Consider the following 21,955-nt stretch of genomic DNA (forward strand, 5'->3'; position numbering starts at 1 on the left):
GATAGGAGTTTATGGAAAGATCAAGAAATAATATGTCAGTGGAAGATAATGCCAGTATATTTTAATGACTTTAAACCCCATGTATTTTGTTGTACATGTAAGTACGAGGATAACATTGTAATGTACATAATTACACTAGAGATTTTCCTTGATTAATGAAAATGTATAGTGGCCATAAGTGTCCCCTTAGAGCAGTAACAGATTAACTCCTATTATATTAAATGGTACTATGTATTCATATGGTGTTTACCTATTTTGTTTAGATTTTAAAGCAGCATGTCTCCAAGTCCATTTTAATAAATTTTAAAAATGTATTTAAAAGTAAAATATTGTGAAGTGATCAAAGATACTTATTTATACATTGTAAACGGTGCTTACAATCCACATAAATTAAAAAAAAGAGGTCAAAATACGCAAAAATAGCCTTTAAATTGTAGAAATATGGCGAATACTGCAATACCAATCATTAATCAAACATTAATGATGTCATGGGTAAAATTTCTTTTTTCCTACCGGCAGTCAAGTATATCATTATGTGTGAAGTAGTTTATAATCATTATCTTCAGCATTCCACAGAAATCGATTAAAAACGGAAAAAACAACTTATGTCTTCATTGTATAGTATTTAACATAACTGTTTCGCCCTAATATGACCTATACAATGTAGTGTGTCAGTGTGACGTAAAACCCAATCAAACAAATGAACATAACGGTAGCTGTTATAAGTGGAAAAATTAGGTTAGCTCTTGAGAGCAACTGGTAAAAGTTAAAGTGGTATTTAAGACAGTAAGACAAACTATATTTATATTCAGTTATGATTAACAGTACAAAACATAAGCTTTAAGCTTGTATCTGACATGAACAAAAAGATAATAATAATAAAAAGAAAAAAAACAACAACACATTTTAAGATAATATTGCATACAATTAATTCATATTGGCATTGTAATGAAATCAGAGCATTAACAATGAAAATACAGTCATGTGTAATGAAGTTATAGGATATAGGATAACAGGGTTTTAAATATATACATGTACAATCATAATTCAAGGAAAAGATAACTCAAACTATTAACAGAAAAAGGAATTAAGTGAAATAGAACATTAACTGGAAAACATTTGATGCACATAGAGCAGTCAGTTAAAAAAAGTAGTATTCTGAAACGAGTATTCTGTAAGTTTTTGTTTTTTATGCCACCGCAGCATCTGTGATGCGGTGGCATATAGCGATTCACCTGTGTGTGTGTGCGTGTGTTTGTGTGTGTGTTATATAGATTATATAGTGAACTTAAAAAATCTTCTTGTGAAAAACCACTAGTCCAATTTCTACCAAACTTGGCAGGATTGTTCCTTGGGTGAAGGGCTTCCAAAGTTGTTCAAAAAATTTCATTCCATGCAGAAATCTGGTTGCCATGGCAACCAAAAGGAATTATAAGAATAAATTTAAAAATCTTCTTGTTAAGACCCAAAAGGCCTAGAGCTTATATATTTTGCATAAGGCATTGTCTGGTAGACCTCTACCCAGATTGTTCAAATTATAGCCCTGGGGTCAAATCGGCCCCGCTCCAGGGGTCATTGGTTTTCCTTATAGTAAAAACTTAAAAAAAAATTCTTCTAGTAATTGACAAATGCTAGAGGTTAGATATTTTGCATGAAACATTGTGTAGTAAACCTGTAGTAAGCAAGATTGTTCAAATTATAGCCCTGGGGTCAAAATTGCCCCCACCCTTGGGGTCATTGATTTCAATATATACATATAGTAAAAAATAAATCAATCTTATTGTCTGAAGGTACAAGGCTTAGAGCTTTAATATTTGTTAAATAATATCATCTAAAGGTAATCTACAAAAGTTATTCAAATTTTGCCTCTTGTGTCAAAATTAGCCCCGCCCCCGGTGGCCATAGGTTTTCCTTATATGTATATAGTAAAAACTTAAAAAATCATCTTCTCTAAATTTACAAAGGCTAGAGTTAAGATATTTTGCATGAAACATTGTGTAGTGAACCTCTTGCAAGATTGTTTAAATTATAGCCCTGGGGTCAAAATTGGTTCCACCCCGGGGGTCATTGATTTTCATTATGTACATATAGTGAAAAAATAAAAAATATTTTTGTCTGAAGGTACAAGGCATAGAGCTTTGATGTTTGATATATAATATCATTTATAGGTCCTCTACCAAAGTTGTTCAAAATTTTCCCCTGGTGTCAAAATTGGCCCTGCCCGGGGGCAGTGATTCTCATTATGTACACATAGTAAAAACAGAAAATAAAACAAATGTTTTCTTAATGGGAGAAAGCTATAGCTTAGATATTTGACTTGAAATGTTGTTAGGTGGACCTGTATCAAAATTGTTTTGAATTAAACCCTTGGGTCAAAATTATGCCTTGCCCAAGGGGACAGTGACCTACTTTCTTGTCCTTTGATGTACAGCTATGAAATTTGAACCATGCGGTGGCATAGCATTTTACTCAAATGCAATCTAGTTTTTAATTTATATTTTGATAAATTTTTTTTTTAGTTTGGATAAAGCAGTACTGAGTACTGTAGAAGTGACACATTTTATCATGACTCAGCTTAATAAACAAGAGGAGCGGGGGTTCGGGGAGGAAATATGTAATATTTCCTAGCTGGGAGGAGTAAGGATCTCTTGGAGGGGATAGGTAACTGTAATATTTCCTAGCTGGGAAAGAGTGAGGGGTCGGGGATGGAATATGTAATATTTCCTAGCTGGGAAAGAGTGAGGGGTCGGGGATGGAATATGTAATATTTCCTAGCTGGGAAAGAGTGAGGGGTCGGGGATGGAATATGTAATATTTCCTAGCTGGGAAAGAGTGAGGGGTCGGGGATGGAATATGTAATATTTCCTAGCTGGGAAGGAGTGAGGGGTCGGGGATGGAATATGTAATATTTCCTAGCTGGGAAAGAGTGAGGGGTCGGGGATGGAATATGTAATATTTCCTCCCTGGGGAGAAATGACCTGGTCTGGGAGGAGATATGTAATATTTTCTAGCTGGGGCGTGGTAAGGAGGTTGGGGAGGGGATATGTAATATTTCTTACCTTAGGAGGAGTGAGGGGTTCTAGCAGGGGATATTTATCAGCAACATACTTATGTATTGACTTAAGTGCTATACAAATAATCAGTTTAAATCTTTTTGCCCTATTTTTATCCAACATGATGGCACACGGTCCCCATTTTTATGCTCCCTGAAAAAAATCGGGGAGATGCAGAAGCCCATTCGTTCTTCATTAGTTTTGTCACACATTAATAGTGTTTCCTAGCAACTTCTTTATTATGGACCAATATCTTCAATATTTTTTAAAAATAGGTTGATTTGATTGTCCTCTAACTATGGGTCAAGTTAAGGGTCGCTGGGGTCATGTTCAAGGTCACATGTGCTTGAAATAGCTTCTTTTTTACACTTTGGCTCATAGAAACTAAAATTATTTATTGAAGTACATTTAGATATGTTTATATTAGGGTAGCATCCATTGGCTTTGCCTTTGATAAACAAAAATTTATATTGTCAAGAGTTGATTTAAAGCAGTATATAGTTTGTAAAATGCCAACCCCCCCCCCCCCCCCCTGCCTATGTTTTAATCATTTCTTCAGTTTTTCTAGTATGAAATTTTTGTCATTATGATAAATATGGCATTTGTGTGGGAGGTTTGATTGTTTTGATAGTTTTACGTGGGAAGAGGTTTATCATGTAAAAATCAAATATTAACTTTGCATTGAATTACGTATCGAAAGACTTGTGGTAGAAACTGACATGTGTACAGGACATTTAAGACGTTAAGAAGTTATTATGATTCTATTGTATGCCTTATATGGCTTGAAAAGTTTGTCCACACGAGAAAATCTAGGTACAAAATAAGTTTTAGGTTTTCTTTTTTGTGCTTCTGTGTAGAAATTGTTTCATGTTACTTGTTTTCTTAGATTATGATATACATATGATGTATGTAATAAAGTATACGTGTGTACCTTTTTATTGTTTTGATATCATTATAAAGTCTTACTTGTTAATAAAATGATGGGAGAATAACAACAAAAAATCTTGTTTTTCTGATTCAAATATTCCAATAGCCAGTACCACTAACCACTAGGAACACCCAAAGGTAAGTTCCTACTTCAGTGCCACATGACCTAAATTGTGTTGATGTGCCGTAAAACCGAACAAACATCTTCATGATGAAATCCCTTAGACTGTAAATGGACTGTTCCTTAATTAAATCAGGACAAGTTCACCATACATGTAGTGTTAAACTAAAAGAGGCATTTAGTAGTGTATCCAGAAAAGAAATACCGTAGTGAAAAATTTAGCGAATGTTTAAAAGTAGACTTTGCGTAGCGAAATATTTACGAAAAATATGATTTCTTGAATTTAATATTGTTTTTGTGATACCATTAATTAAACAGGTACATGTTAGAATATGCGGTTATTGTAATCGTTCTATTCAGTTGTTTAATACCTTAATTATTAATACACTCGGAGGCAGACACTTACATTTTTCTGTAAATCGGTTATTTGTGGACGGTAAGTTTGTTCAAATTTAGACCATACAAAATTCCATATATCAAACTAACTAATTAGAATTATATTTACAATTCATCGGTAAGAAAACAGAAAAAATAAAAAACAAATAGGCTTCTGTAAAATGAAAAATCACAGAAAGACTGTAAAAATCATGACAAAATGAACAGTCTCTGAATCCCACTTAATCTGTATGTTAACCAGTTCTAATACTTTGTATGTCCTTCCAATTGGCTATAACAAAATTAACACCTATATATTTGTTTTGTTATTTTCTCTATTTTCTTGTTAATGAATTGTAAATAAAATTCTAAGTACTTAATAATAGGAAGTATGATATGTTGAATTTTGTATGGCTTAATGGTGAACAAAATCCAATTGCAAATCCCTAATTTATACCAAAATATTTTTGGTTATAAGTGGCTGTGTTTTGAAATGAGCTGTGTCATGACAAAACCAACATAGTGGTTTTGCAACCAGCATGGATACAGACCAGCCTGGGCATCAGTGCAGTCTGATCAGGATCCATGCTGTTCGCTGTCAGTTTCTCCACTTGTATTAGGGTTTGTAAGCGAACAGCATGGACCCTAATCAGATTGCGCGGATGTGCAGGTTGGTCTGGATCCATGCTGGTTGCAAACCCATTATGTTGGTTTTGTCATGACACGGCTCAAATATTCATTTTTAGTTTTATAAAGGACCTAAACACACAATACCTTAGACATATTTTGAAACATTCTTTTGTTATATGAAGTACGTGTTGTGTTTTCAACACAGATATTGTTTCATTTAAACATTTGTGAATTGTTATGACCAAAGTTAGGCAAACAAACAATGAGAAAAATTAATCTCAGTATCAGAACAGTCAAACTTATTTACGTAAGATGCCGTATGAAAATGAGTTTTCAAGTGATAGAAGAAAGTTTGCCTAAAAAAGAAATAATTTTTGCGTGATCCAATATTTGCGAAATAATATCAATTCACAAAAATATTTATATAGGAGCAGTTGGCTACACAATTTTAGCATCTTCATAGTATTTTTTGTCCAACAGGATTGCAGTATTTCAAATGAATGGTTACACATTTACTTTGGTAAATTGACAAACTGTTAATCTTTGAGTCCAGTATAGTCTGATTTTATTGACCTGTCAATTATGAATACATTATAGCACTCATTTAAATATTCAACCCCAGTTCGGTTTGGTCCGTGTAGTTTACGAGAATTAATGTGGAGTATATAAGTCATATTTTGAAAGTCAGGCCAACTTAATGTGAAGGTTTTCGTTAATTCGCAATAGCGCACTCGGTTACGAGAATGCCTGATAATTGAGAGGTCTGTGGTTCGATCCTTACTGATGACATTCTTTTAGGCTTTACTCTCTCTTTATTTTTGCAGTATATTTTAATGGACCCGATTTGTAGTGTGTTTTACGGCATTGAAAAGACATTTACTGATTTTAATCCGTTTTAATTTTAAACATGAATTCTTAAAACATTGTTATTTAAAAATGTATAGACTTTACAAAATTAAGTAAAACATAATAAAACAAAACGAATAACATAAAAAATAATCATGTGTAGCTTTAATAATGTTGAAAGTATTAATAAGAAAAAGAAACATGTACCAACGCAGTCTCGAACTTAAAACATCTATGGCACTTAGATTATAAACTCGTGCTTTACCCTATTGCGAAATAATAACGATCAGTTAACTTAGTTCAGATACAAATTAAATTAAATTCCATCGTACAGCGTACATCTCACGGAACTTTCCAAAAAATCTACCGAGGATTAATATATTGTGTGCATCGACCGTGTAATCAGTATGTAATTGACAGGTTAATAAAACCAAATAATAAATTGACTGTTTATAAAAATAATCTAAAACACAAAGCTGGTTAAAATTTACTAGTACAGATATATATTAACAAAATTAAATTGGTGGCATATGGCTTTGCTGTGCCTGACCAATTTAATTTGAAAATGTGTACTAATAAACTTTAACCTATACTAAAAGAGTTGGGCAGTCTTTTTATATTTTACACAGATTTATATTTTATCATTTATAAACATTTTCCAATATCAACTGTAGGTCAATGACCATTAAGTATATCAATATAACTGTCAATCTTTTGAAATAATGTATATTGTCAATTCAGCTGAACTTAAGAATGATTAACATGAAAAAATAAGCTTAGTCACTTTAAAGTACTTAAATGTAGAAACCACATGTTTGTTGTATCTAATGTAAATATGACTAACCCTTGAATAGTGTCATATTACATTAGTGCGTCACCGATTAGGAAGTTTAAAACTCGCTGAAGATTTTGCTGAATTGCTACTGTAAAGTGGGCGTTTCTTACAATTTGACATAATGATACGATAACCAATGAAATGATTATACAGCAGCCAAGAGATAATTATAGTAACTTACTTCATTCGTAACTTGATTCTTAACAAGAACTTCATTTTAGCGAGATAGATTGTATTTCAAACAAATACATTTTTAAAACAGTTTTTCAATCATTAAAAACAGACGATATTAAGTGTGTGGATAAATCTGAGGTAATATTTTGATTGATGATTTGTTTATTTTTTTTACCCCCCCCCCCCCCCCCCCAAGTCTTTTTACTAGGTATTTATGCATTATTAATACTTTTTTTATGACAAAAGGTTTGTGTATTAAGCACTGAATAATCATTTTATAAGTAAAAATGTTTTTGACGTCAACATTGTATTTTATATATTTTATATTTGAGCTCTACATGAATAATACAAATGATAAAATAATTTTGTACCTGTGCTCTGACGTCACATTTTAAGAATGACTAATATTGTCTGTTTTTGGATTGTTGAAGACAGATTTTTTTTATTATCTCCCAATAATGTCTAAAAAGTGTAAGGGAAAAAAATGTTACAAAAATGTAAGAAAAAAGGTAAAAAAAGTAAGAAAAAAAATAAAGAAAAAATAGACGTATACAAGAAGTTTATAAAAGTTAGGCTGAGTTTTAAATTTTAATACATAGAGGATATTCAAGTTTTTCTATGAATACATGATTTATTTTCATCAAGTGGTATGAAAATAAATATTTCATGAGTGGCGGTAGCCACGAGTGAAATATGGTATAAATTTTTTATGCCACAAGATGAAAATAAATCATGTATTTATAGAAAAAATTTGAATTTTCTGTTTATTATATATATTTTTCTTTTTGATATTACAATTTTAAAGATTTTCCCTTAAATGTTGTGTATTTGGCTGAATTTAGAAGAAAGCAGTCCGGCAAGACACCAGTAAAAATACTGAAAATGAAAATACACAATTTATTTCATCAATGTTTCTCAATATTTCATTTATAAGTATATAATAAATGTATTTTCTTGTGTACTAAAAATACATACATCTTGGATGGAACATATCTGTAACTGACTGGACTTAGATTTTGGATGACAACAGATAATTTTTAAACAAGAAGTAGTTGTGCTGGTAGTTCACACTTCAGATCATGATAGTATTAGCTACTTTGAATTCACCAGAGCACAGGTCAGCCACCGCGTCATACTGGACTGGCTGTCAAGCTGTAATTAATTTAACCAGTACTTAGTAATGCCTTCACTTACACAAGAAACTGATAATTCCAGTACATGTCAGAGTAGAGGTATAGTGCAAATGATGTTAGAAAGGATTTTATGATTAATCACAACAAAAGTGACCTGCACCATCCTGTAATTGAACTCAGGTTGTTCAATTCACAGTCCAGCCCTGAGCATTAAGCTTAGTGGATGGTATTTAAACAAAAGTTCTCCATATTTTATCATTTGTATGCAAAAGATCTGGTCATAGTGAGAGATCTAAGAACTGGACTGATACTGGGTTTGTTTATAATTTAGTAAGAAAGGTTATTTGGTAGTAATTTATGTTGAACAAAGGTCAGAGTTGTTGGAAGTAGAAATAAGGTCAGAGTTATTGATGTAGACGTTAGGTAAGAGAATTTGGAAGTAGAAATAAGTTCAGAGTAATTGATGTAGAAGTAAGGTCAGAGAAATTGGAAGTAGAAATAAGGTCAGAGAAATTGATGTAGAAATAAGGTCAGAGTAATTGATGAAGAAGTAAGGTCAATGTTATTTGAAGTAAAAGTAAGACTAGAGCAGAAGTAAGGTTATATTATTGGAAGAAGGGGTAAGGTCAGAGTTATCAGAAGTAAAAATAAGGTCAGAGTTTTTGGAAGTAAGAGAAAGAGTTATTGGTCATAGAGGTAACAATTTTTTTAGAAATAGAGATAATTTTTAGTCAAGAGTTTTTGTAGGGTCAGAGTTTTTCTAATGGAAGAATTTTAAGTCAGAGTTATTGAGAGGTCAATGCAGATTTATTTTTAGAGGGTCGACTTGAATTATAAAACATTAGAGTTATTTGGGATAAAAGTTAAAGTCAGAATTAAATTTAATTCATGTTGGTGATATTAAGAAATTAATTAGGGCAGAGTTATATGGAAGAGCTTACTATCCTTGTTATATGGAAGGCCATTCTTTCCTTTGATATAATTTGAAGAGCTTACAGTCCTTGTTATATGGAAGGCCATACTGTCCTTATTATATTTGAAGAGCGTACTGTCCGCTTATATAACAATAAATAGTAAGATTCAATGATTGAATAAACCGTTAACTATTATAATTAATGATAATATATGGTGAAGAACAAAGTTACATTAAAAGAAAGTAAAATTTAAAATATAATTTGAGAACAAATTTATTTAATAAAAACTTTATAAAATTTTATAAACCTGCACACATTTTTTTAAAAAGGTTTTTTAAAGTTGAGTCATTTCCTTTATGGATATCTGCCATTGTGTATAGATACAAGATAAACACTCCTTTATTTAAATGTAGGTCATGTAGTATTTTGATCTGTATTTGTTCAAGTTACCTTAACTTCAAAGAACAGTCAACCAGACTATATAGATCGGAAAGGGTACTTTTTTATTAAATTAAATTTTAATTTTTAATTACTTAAATTTTAAGAAAATTGTGATTAAAATATTAGAATTGTTAAAGGATGGACAGTCAGTAAAAAAAAGACTATTAATATATTGTGGAACTTTACAGAAAGTATGAGTTAAGGTAAGCTTTTCCTGTTAACTCTTTCACTACATGCCAGAAATTTTTATTATAAAATTACAATGTACTGTTTCAGAGAAAGTTTTAATAAGTACAGGAAAAACTCTATGACAGTTCTATATAAAAATATGATATATACCCATATTGGGATTGGGTATCAGTCTATTGGTTGCTCCTTCCTAAAATGTTTGATCAATAACTTTAGAAGCCCATGGCCAGTACATGACCCCTATTGATATTGAGGTCAAAGGTCAAGGCCATGTTGGCCTTGACCATTAATTGCTTGTCTGACCAATAACAAGGAAACATAAGTTACAATCCAATGATATGGTGTGGAGTTTGGTCATGACTAGCAGATGGCCACTTATGAATTTAAGGTCAAAGGTTATCATGGACTTGAGCACTTTGCTGTTCATTATATATATGATGGACAAAATTTGACCAGAATTGTCAAAATATTAACATTTTAAAGAAATACATTTGTATTTTGATTTCTTTCAACTATTTTATGTATTTAATGAGTCATTTTGAAACATTAGTACTTTGTTAGATTTTCTGTTATCTTCAGGAGATATGCTGATTTAAGACATCAGATGGTAACAAATCTCTCTCAAAATATATATATGAGCCGCGTCACGACAAAGTCAACATAATGGGTTTGCGACCAGCATGGATCCAGACAAGCCTGCGCATCCGCGCAGTCTGATCAGGATCCATGCTGTTCGCTTACAAACCCTATAACAAGTAGAGAAACTGATAGCGAACAGCATGGATCCTGATCACACTGCACGGATGCGCAGGCTGGTCTGGATCCATGCTGGTCGCAAACCCATTATGTTGGTTTTGTCATGACGCGGCTCATATATATGTTAGACTACTGGTCTAGATTTGAATATGTGCATATCTCACAGTAATTGAATCTACATCAATCCAACAATTTCTGATGATGACTGTTGATTGATTTATGATTGTTTCTATTTAATTTTCATGACCAAAAAGTATATAAACATTGAAACTTATTTGTTATATCTTTGTTATTTTTTAGGGATTTATATATGGGCATAATACTACACTTAAGGCATAACTGACATTCTAATATGAAATTGACCATGACATTTAACAATACAGAAATGTTGAATATTTTAAGTATGACCTTGATCTGCAAATGACCTTGACAGTCAAGGTCAAATATGAAATTTTAATTAAATTTTTTATCTTGTATCAGAAAATAATGTTTTCTACAAGTCGACAATGTATTTGATTTGCTGAATTTGCCTCAGGAAAGATTAAGTTAAATTATAATGCCCCTGCTCAAGGAAAGTTCTTGCAATACTCTGGAATTTCAAAATTTTACATCATGTAAAAAACATACATTATAGTTTCTCTTTTCATTTCTTTTTCAGACATTGAAACAAGGCAAGCTATTTATTTGAGTAGAAAAATCGCTTCTGTCACCAGGTTTACACCAGACAAAGTGACTCGCACTGGTTCACTGTTAATTGCGGAAATTTTAAAGCAGACCATATAAAGATAGTTCAACCAGTTCTGCCTGTGGTACCAGGAAATTAAAGATAACCACAACAGTTTGAGAAATGGAAGATTTTGACATGTAAAGTATATTTTAATTTCCTTGTATAAAATCACAGGCGCTAGTCACATAGTTTTACATGTTATCAAATATTTTACATAATTGACTTGTGTGCATGCATGAATATGTATATTAAGATAGCCTATAAAAAATGTTTGTTTCAAGCACTGTGCATAAAATCTTTGTTGTGCTCACGAAATACTATCAATGTTGTGTGCACAAGATAAGTAATGCACACAAGTTACTATGTCATGAGCACGAGATAATTAATTTGTGTGCATGTGTTACTATGTTGTGGGCACAAGATAATTAGTCGATCAGAAAACACTTACATGAATGTTTTTATAATTTCAAAAATTGCTGAAGGCAGAAACAATTTATCTTAAACTGAATAATCTGGTTTGCACCACAAAGTCATAGTAACTTGTGTGCATGACATAGTATTTTGTGCCCATGACATTGTATATTGTGTACATGACAATAAATTGTGTGCATGACATTGTAATTTGTGTGCATGACATAGTAACTTGTGTGCATGACATAGTACTTTGTGTGCATGACATAGTAATTTGTGTGCATGACATATTATCTTGTGCACATGACATAGTATATTTTGTGCATGACATAGTTACTTGTGTGCATGACATAATAAATTGTTTGCATGACATAGTTACTTGTGTGCATGACATAATAAATTGTTTGCATGACATAGTAACTTGTGTGCATGTCATAGTACTTTGTGTGCATGACATAGTACAATGTATTATGTGTGCATGACATAACAATTTGTGTGCATGACATAGTAATTTGTGTGCATGGCATAGTATCTTGTGCACATGACAAAGTTACTTGTGTGCATGATGTAATAACTTGTGTGCATGACATAGTAACTTGTGCACATGACATAGTTACTTGTGCACATGACATTGTAACTTGTGTGCATGACATAGTATCTTGTGTGCATGACACAGTATCTTGTGTGCATGACACAGTATCTTGTGTGCATGACATAGTAACTTGTGAGCATGACATATAATCTAGTGTGCATGACATAGTATCTTGTGTGCATGACACAGTATCTTGTGTGCATGACATAGTAACTTGTGAGCATGACATATAATCTAGTGTGCATGACATAGTATTGTGTGTGCATGATTTTGTATCTTGTGCCCTCAAGATAAATAAAAACACACACATATCACCTCTGTGCCTCTGTTTGCTTACTTAAAATTAATTAAGTAAATCAAAGTGTCTTTTTGTGTATAATGTATATATTTGTAATATATTAACATAAAAAAATTGGTTTATACAACAGGTTGCCTGTAAATACGGGACTTACAAGTTCACAAGAAAACTTTCCTCAAAATATGGCTCTAGAGGTAAGATAATTATTATCATCAGATGAGATTTTAAAATGAAAGCTACTTGCCAATGTTGATCTGAAACATCGGCCATTATCACCTGAGAATGAGTGGTTGCCTAACAATCATTTTAATATGAAATAAATGAGGAACCCTTACATAGATTGTTTCCCAGGCAATTTTTTTTTTCATAAAGTGAAATGACTTGAATATCATATTGTACAAACACATGATTTTTCTCTTTTTGTAAATGATACTGCCTTTTCCCCCTAAAAATGTATTCACTGCAAAGATACACTTTTCCCATTAAAAATAATAAAATATTTGAAAAGTGGGATCATCAATTGTTCATAAAACCTTATGTAGTATGGCACATTGGTTTTTAAGTGTTGTTTTAATTGGTTAATTTATTTTCTTGTAACAATTTCTATTCCCTTTATGGTATAAGTTGTATCTTAAAAGGAAATAGTGAGTTTACTTTTGTGAGTTATACACTGTTAATTTAGAACAAAATTTGATTAAAGATTTGGTAAAATAAGATAAATAACACGTCTCTCAGGGAAATAGTGCATATAAGCAACCCGAGAGCTGAGATATTTAGTTCAACGGTTGCTAATATGCACTGTTACTCTGAGAGACATGCATTATTTCTTTTCTATACCAAACCAACATTTTAATGTAATTTTTTCACCGCTATGCATTATTGCTCTGAAAGCCATTCATCATAGATTTTTATTAGGGGAGAGAACTAGAACATTATGTTGTTTTTTTCTTAAGTCTGTATAGATTACTCTCCCCTGGGGAATATTGCAAAAAAATTATTGACTTGGTGATATTAATTTCCAGGATGATTTATATCGAAATAACACAAAGTGACGTCACATTAGGCTATATAGTAAAACATTTATGTGAGGTACAATAAAAAATAAGATTGAAACATAGTTCTATGCACATTTATTAGAATTATTTTCATAATGAATATAACTTGTGTCATGGCAGACCAAATTATCTTTTACACATTTCTTACATCATAAAGATTATCTTCTAATATGTCTTGTCTATAATTTTTGTAGCACTTTCCTGGAAACATTAAAGGGGAAAATGTTATATCTACAAGTATGAGGCAACATGAGAAACAGAATGCTGAGTTGTTAAATGCCAAACATTGTGGTAATTTTAGCATCGGACCAGATTATAGTATGTATCATTCCTAAATTATAATTATATATTATAATCCTTAAATATTACGGAATATTTTTTAGCTTGACTATTTGAAGAATAAGGAGAGCTGTATTGTACTCACCGGGCTTCGGTGTCAGTGTTGGCTTCACACTTTGGTTGAGTTTTTGCATGGAAGTTTTCTCCAAAACTACAAAAGGGAATGGGTTGAAACTTTTCACACTTATTTGAAAGCATAGTAGGAGGTCACTGTTATAGGCTCATAACTCTTACATGGAAATTGACAGAATTATGGCCCTTTTTAGCAGTATGAAAATTCTACAAATCCTACAAGTTATCACAACTCTTATTTTACTTTCAAGAGCTGATAATAGTTGAGCAAGCTGTTCTACAGACAGCTCTTGTTAAAACATACTATACAGGTTATTATTTTATAATTTTAGTCCATCACGATCATTTTTGTTCTCTTTATTTTGTGTTTACTTCATACTCGTATAATAATACTTCAACACTCATTCTTTTTAGCTCACCTAGGCATAAAATGCTCAGAGGTTAGCTTTTCTTTACTGATGGCATTGTGTGTATCATTTGTCGTTGTTGTCCACATTTCTTTAAACAATGTCTTCTCCTTAACTACTAATGGAATTTGACCAAACTTAATCGCAGGAATGGTCTGAAGTAGGCGGCACTCTTCAAAGGTTATATAAATTGTTTGTAGTCAGATGCATAACAAGATATCTACAAATATATGGGGAAAAAATGCAGCCTGAGTAAAAAATGACAAACCATGATTACTTTGTAATGGAAAAGTAATTCCATATTTATATTTGCAATGAATATTTTGTATTTTGTTTTAGATGAAAGTTTTGAAATGGTGATGGAGATTATTGATTCAGACACATCATACAAGCCAAAAAACACAGTATGTGCTTCCCAATGCATAGATATTCATAGGTACGATATTTAAACTGAATGGTATATGTTATTCACTTAAAGGGACTCCACTGAGGATTTTTGACATGATGCCAGTCTGGAAATAATTTTTTGTGATTAATGTTCTTTTTGATGAAGGTTTCAACTAATAACTTGTGTGCAAAATTTCAAATCATTTGCACACTCTGTTTTTCCAGAATGATTATTCTTGTTGTGAAAAAAACCCACAAAACTGAAAATTTTTGCAATGTTTTTCACTTAAAAAGGACCAAGAATACGACAAAAATACAATTTAAATTTATGTCTGCATGAGTATACTTCTAATTAACCTGTCCCATCTGATCTGTGTAAAAATTTCAAATTTTATGTTTTTAGGCTTTTGAACCTCAGTGGAGTCCCTTAAATCATCTCTTACAGAATGTGTCTAAAATTTAACTAGTACTGGTGACCAAGGCACTGACGTTTTTTGAAATTATTGCATATGCAGCAAAATGTAGGATTCTAATTAACTCAATACAGCACAGCACAGTACAGTACAATACAGCACAACACCACGTCAGCACAGCACCGTGCAGCACAACAGAACGCAACTTAATACAATACAATACAATATCTTTATTGCTCCATCAGCCTAAAACAAAACATACTCATGGTAGGTTTAATATGACAGTTCAGAATAAATCAAGAAGTAATATTTATTTTACAGCAGTAGGTATCAAACCCACTGGCAGTTGAGAGGAAAACACATAAACTAACTGGCCATCTATAGGCCACCTCTTTCCTTAACTCTTCAAAATACTGCAGCATTGAAACTGATTCCTAACACTTGTGAATACAACAAAGGGTCAGTTTAATAGGGGAAACAGAGATTATGTTGCAGGAGGCCATCAAATTTTTTAAAAAAGACAAGAAATAAGAGTATTTGGCAAACTATGTTGTCAGGTTTAATATACCACCGACTTTAGCTTATTTAAATGAAGTTATCCACACATATCATTATATAATAATGTTAAATACACTTTCAGGCCATATGATGATCCATATATACCTGTCACTGGATTAGGAGGAATAAAATTAAACCATGGCTCCTTAATGACAAGTAAAGGTATGAAATATTAAAATTACCTTGCCTTTTGTATTTAAAAAAATGTAACAATAAGCCATTCCATACAAATAACATCTGCCATGTGTTGCTGTTTGAAGCAGAATGTCAGTCCAGAGTGTACCCACCATTTGGGTGATAACAAGGCTTGCCAAGTTACAGCCCATGGGTGGGTACCCAAGGGATAGATCTTCTGTTCTGAACCGCAAACACATGCCAGATATGTTTTCTTGCATATCTTACCATATTCTATCATATTTCTAATGCTTAACCTCAATTAAATAAATTTTCATGTGGAAATTAATGTCATTTCCGTAACTATTTTCTCATTCATAACGGCGAAAATGACATCATCTTTAAGGCATGCAGTTAAATTCATAAATTGCGCTGAAATAAAGGTGTTGTATGGCATGTGACTCATCTGGCACCCCCATGCCAGATGAAATTTCCAGCATGGTTAAACTAACAGAAACACCAGTCTGATATGTTGTCAACCTGTGAAGCTTTCATTGTCAGCCTCTGGGGCTGACAATCTTCTTGAGCTTTCATTGTCAGCCTCTGGAGCTTACATTGTCAGCCTGTAGAACTAATTGAGAGAGAGAGAGGACTGCTTTAGTTTGTCATGTATTTAAGCTGGCATGCATTATGATAAACAACTGCCACTCTTGACAGTGAAAGTATCAAACATCCATTATTATACGGCTTACATTGTATTGTGTTGCTTTTTGCTGCCAAAAGATAACTTTGTTTATAGTCCTCGTCAGTGGTGCATAGCATTGTTTATATAATACATATAAGTTAATACAAAAAAAACCTTACCATGTGAATCATTTACAAGGTATATGTTTGTGTTTCTGTGTGAACATTTTGTACAGATTTCAGATTTTGTTTCAGATATCATTGACGAAAACGGTGATATTGATCTAAAAAAGAAAACAGATGTTCAGAAGAAATTACAAGTTGAGGAGGAACAGATGGAATCAAAAGGGAAAGACAATTTCAACATGGAAAATCAGATGCATCTCCATGTGGCAAACACTTTCTCATTACAGAACAGTGTTTGTGCAAACACAAATGATACTAGTCAAGAGAACTACAGTATTTCCTTAAATAACACATCATATGTCAATTTAAGGGAAATGAAGGGTGCAAACAGTAATGACAAGAAAGTTGAAGATGAATTAGATGATTTGCAGTCTTTGTTATCTTGGTTAAATGAAGGGAATTTTCCCTTTAGTAATAGCATTTCGGTTGATGGTCAAAGCAAAGTGTTTGATTGTCAAAGCCAAGGTTTTGATGATCATAGAAATGTTTTTCATGGTCAAAGAAACACATTTGATGATCAAAGCAAAGCTTTTGATGGTAAAAATACTAGGGTTGATTATGATCAAGTCAATACATTAAATGGTTCATGCAACACTTGTTATGGTCAAAGCAAAGCTTTTGATGGTTTCTGTAAATGTAAATCTTTAAATGATCAACGCAAAATTTTTGGAGGCCTATGTTACTCCTCCAATGGTCAAAGCAAAGCTTTTGGTAGTAAGAACAACACTTTTGATGTTCGGCGCAAAACTTTTAATGATCATAGTAATGACTTAGTTGGTCAAAATGATTCAATTTGTGTTCATGCTTTTGATGGCCAAAATCAATCTTTTGATACTCAAAACAGTGGTTTAAATGGTGAAAGCAATGCTTTTAATGGCCAAAATGACACTTTTCATGTTCAAAACAGTGGTTTAAATGGTGAAAGCAATGCTTTTAATGGCCAAAACCAAGCTTTTCATGTTCAAAACAGTGGTTTAAATGGTGAAAGCAATGCTTTTAATGGCCAAAACCAAGCTTTTCATGTTCAAAACAGTTGTTTAAATGGTGAAAGCAATGCTTTTGATGGTAATAGGAGGATTAACAATGGTCAAAGCAATGTTTCTGATTGTTGTATCTCTGCAGGAGGTAAAATTTCTCCTGCTGAAGTTTGTTATTCTATAAATAAAACAGATTCACAACCAACAGTCATCCCCGTTATAAAACTTTCTTCTCTTTTAGCTGCCAAAAAAAATGGCTCACTGGAGGGTGTTTTACTTTTTACAACTTCAGAATCTGATGATTCTATGAGGTCATTTGCAGATACAAATGCTTATCCTAAGAAACTTGCCGAACCTGCTGGTTTTGGATATCCTGGTTATAAAAGCAATGGATTAGCAATCAACTTGAATCTTGAAAAACGAAATGCTAAGGCCAACTTCCTTCAGAATCAACAATTTAAGATGGTTCAAGGGAGTAATAGCATTCTAAAATCAGAAGCACCTCTTGAAATGTCCACATACACCTATGATGATAATAACAGTTCTGTGAATGATAATGATATTCACAGACCTGTCCAACATTATACAGCAGCAGAGTCTTGTTCTGGATATGGGGCAATACACGATACTTTTTCTGTAAATACAACCTGTCAGTCCCAAATAACAAGTTCTCACACATCAGGGACAATGTTATCTACAGAAAGTGACGTAGCTTCCCTCTCTGAAAATCAAAATACATCTTTCCCTCAAAATCCCATGGATTCCATCATGGAAGAGCCAAGGGACGCAAACCATTGTAAGATTAAAAGGGATTTGCAGTTAAAAATTAAACAAAAAATAACAAACTCGCAAGTTTATGAACTTTATTCTAGACACCACCCCTACCAAAATGATCAGCACTTACTTCCAAATCTTCCAGAATTTGAAAATTAAAGGGGAGAAACTCTTTTAATTGTGCTTTAAAAAAAGAACTTTTGCATTTTAACCATTATTAAATTATAACAAGCATAGTTTTTGAACATGATTTGTTTGTTTGTTTGTTTCATTTTACGCCTTTTCCCAACAGTATTTCAGTCATATAGACGGGTAGTTTATTAACCATCGTTCCTGGAGAGTTACACCCGTACTAGACTACCTTCCTCTGTGCTAAACTACCAACGAAAATTTGTCATATGGTGGCAGAATTGCTTACCAATCCACACTGATAGATACTGTATTAAATTTCTTTATAAAATGTAACATTGTATATCTTATTTAAAGGAAGAAAAAAAGTATTGATAATTGTGATCTTGAGTGACTAGTTTTCCTGAGATATGTTTTACATTTTGTACTTTAAACATTAATAAGCTTAAAAGAACAAGGAGCTGAAATGAATTATAAATAAAAATTTGTGTAATAGTAAAGAGTAATGAGTGACTTTCTAACTATTTTGACATTTTTTGATATGGTGGGACATTAAAAAACTTTTTAGAGATAAACGTTATAATAAATGTTGTGAAATTTCAGGTTGTTTTCCAGAATAATTATTCTAATTGTGGAAAATTAGCCCAGGTTGTGTTTTCACTCAAATCTGGCTAGATATGGCACAAAAATATGATTTTCATTTTTTTCTGAGTATATTTCCTAATCTTTTATATATCTTTCTGTTTTAAGTGCTCCAGCTGATCTATGTAAGAAATTAAACTTTTATGTCTTTAGGTTTCAGGCTCTCAGTGGAGTTCCTTTAAGGTAGTCATACTGTAACACTTTCCTGCCAAAAAATTCTAACATTGGCCCATATCGTTGCAAATCGTATATTCCGGAACATTATTTTTTCAAGACTTGGATATTAGATTATTTACAATCACTCATTCCTTATTGATATGTACTAAATTCAGCTTATAAATGGTTATTGAATACTGTAAATTGTGAAAAATAACATTCCAGAAAAGACCGACTTATAACGACATTGGCCAATGTTAGAAATTTGTTGGCGGGAAAGCATTACAGTAAGACTATCTAAACATCAACACATGTAAAATATTTCAAGTGAATTTGTATCATTGCTATTATATTATGTATGATTGTTTTCATTTGGATATATATTGTATATTTTTGGTGTGACAAGTTTCATTGTCAGAGAGTACACAGATCAAGATCATATAAGGACAGTGTTGTTAGCTCATGTCAGCATGATGTGATATAAAGCTGAGATTTTATCCCACTAAATGAGCCGTGCCATGACAAAACCAACATAATGCGTTTGCGACCAGCATGGATCCAGACCAGCCTGCGCATCCGAGCAGTCTGATCAGGATCCATGCTGTTCGCCACCAGTTTCTGTTATAGAGTTTGTAAGCGAACAGCATGGATCCTGATCAGACTGCACGGATGTGTAGGCTGGTCTGGATTCATGCTGGTCGCAAACCCATTATGTTGGTTTTGTCATGACACGGCTCAAATATCTTATTTGGACTGCCCCATCTTGCAATCTTGACAAAACCATTCATCATTTTTAGGGACAGTTTCAAAACATATAGTTATTGACTTAATAGCACAGACAATGATCAGAATCTGTTACTGCCAGCAGCCAATGAGTTAAGATGGGCTTTTCTGTGTGCTTACAGTTTCTTTAAATACGACATTGCACTGCAAATAAACTATTCTTGTATTTATATCACAAGAATTGAATTGTTTGAAACATGTGTATAATAAAACTTTTATTAAAGGGAAGTAATAAATATTTTTGAAATTTAAATTAAGTTTATATATATTTGTTAACATTTTTGGTTTGTTTTGCCTTGCATTTCGTTTCGGGTAAGGTTTAGCATGAAATGACACATTCCTATATTCATTAATAACTATGAACTTTATAATACACAATTGTGGTGAATTTTTATTATGCATGTATATTCACATGAAGCCATATTTGATATTACCATTGCATTTATAAAGAACAAATTACTTGAAAAAAATGTTTATGTTTTGGGCTTGTGTCCAATACATGAAGCAATAAGGATATTGTATTGTATTGTAGTGGTATTGCAATGCTTGGTATTGTATTATACATGTATTTCATTGAATTGTATTGCATTGCATTAGAATGCATTGGTATTGTATAATTCATTGGTAATGTATTGTATTGCATTGCATTGGTATTGTATTATATTTGCATTGTATAATTGCATTGGTATTGTATTGAACTGGTATTGTAAAATGTATTGGTATTGAATTATATTGTACTTGTACAATGTCTATTATATAAGATGTCTACCTTACTCTAGAGAAAAATCTAATGTATTGTCACTGTCAAAGTACCATTGTTATTTACCAGTTCTGAGTAAGAAATTTCTTTCTAACTACTGTTTATTTATTTTAAGTAAAATCTTTGCATGTTTACAACTTGTCTTTGAGTAGTCTTATAGTTTAATTTCAGCATTTTTTAATGAAAAATTCAACAATTAAACGAAAAGCATCAACAAATAGAACAGTTTTAACCCGTAAACTGCTGTAACCCTTTGACACCAGCGTAGTGCTAGACCAGCCTGTACAACCATGCAGACTGACCTGGCTCTACCAGCGTAGTGCTAGACCAGCCTGTAAAACCATGCAGACTGACCTGGCTCTACCAGCGTAGTGCTAGACCAGCCTGTAAAACCATGCAGACCGACCTGGCTCTACCAGCGTAGTGCTAGACCAGCCTGTACAACCATGCAGACCGACCTGGCTCTACCAGCATAGTGCTAGACCAGCCTGTACAACCATGCAGACCGACCTGGCTCTACCAGCATAGTGCTAGACCAGCCTGTACAACCATGCAGACTGACCTGGCTCTACCAGCGTAGTGCTAGACCAGCCTGTACAATCATGCAGACCGACCTGGCTCTACCAGCGTAGTGCTAGACCAGCCTGTAAAACCATGCAGACTGACCTGGCTCTACCAGCGCAGTGCTAGACCAGCCTGTAAAACCATGCAGACTGACCTGGCTCTACCAGCGTAGTGCTAGACCAGCCTGTAAAACCATGCAGACCGACCTGGCTCTACCAGCGTAGTGCTAGACCAGCCTGTACAACCATGCAGACCGACCTGGCTCTACCAGCGTAGTGCTAGACCAGCATGTACAACCATGCAGACCGACCTGGCTCTACCAGCGTAGTGCTAGACCAGCATGTACAACCATGCAGACCGACCTGGCTCTACCAGCGTAGTGCTAGGCCAGCCTGTACAACCATGCAGACCGACCTGGCTCTACCAGCGTAGTGCTAGGCCAGCCTGTACAACCATGCAGACCGACCTGGCTCTACCAGCGTAGTGCTAGGCCAGCCTGTACAACCATGCAGACCGACCTGGCTCTACCAGCG

The 21,955-nt window shown here is 33.2% G+C and overlaps 1 protein-coding gene across 3 annotated transcripts; it reads left to right on the forward strand.

The window, feature by feature from the left end:
• Positions 1-304: 304 nt before the first annotated feature.
• On the forward strand, positions 305-21,449 carry LOC132758594 (uncharacterized). Of its 3 annotated transcripts, none has more exons than XM_060750285.1 (7): positions 305-1,174; positions 11,053-11,258; positions 12,553-12,616; positions 13,672-13,795; positions 14,635-14,731; positions 15,736-15,815; positions 16,707-21,449. In XM_060750285.1, exons 2-7 carry the CDS (start codon positions 11,242-11,244, stop codon positions 18,545-18,547), a joined length of 2,223 nt encoding a protein of 740 aa, XP_060606268.1. In that variant the 5' UTR covers positions 305-1,174; positions 11,053-11,241; the 3' UTR covers positions 18,548-21,449. The 3 variants fall into 3 exon arrangements, with proteins under 3 accessions (XP_060606268.1, XP_060606267.1, XP_060606269.1); XM_060750284.1 differs by lacking the exon at positions 305-1,174 and adding an exon at positions 6,600-7,099; XM_060750286.1 differs by lacking the exon at positions 305-1,174 and adding an exon at positions 9,341-9,652.
• The last annotated feature ends 506 nt before the right edge of the window (positions 21,450-21,955 follow it).

This window comes from Ruditapes philippinarum, unplaced genomic scaffold (assembly GCF_026571515.1).
Source record: "Ruditapes philippinarum isolate M1 unplaced genomic scaffold, ASM2657151v2 ctg7245_1_1_1_1, whole genome shotgun sequence".
In the NCBI taxonomy this organism is placed as follows: Eukaryota; Metazoa; Mollusca; class Bivalvia; order Venerida; family Veneridae; genus Ruditapes; species Ruditapes philippinarum.

What these genes read in the sequence shown, in the direction of transcription:
- LOC132758594 (XM_060750285.1), top strand. An exon ending in CTCAAAATATGGCTCTAGAG is followed by an intron (nt 12,617 to 13,671) that starts GTAAGATAATTA and finishes TAATTTTTGTAG; the next exon opens with CACTTTCCTGGAAACATTAA. An exon ending in CTCCTTAATGACAAGTAAAG is followed by an intron (nt 15,816 to 16,706) that starts GTATGAAATATT and finishes ATTTTGTTTCAG; the next exon opens with ATATCATTGACGAAAACGGT.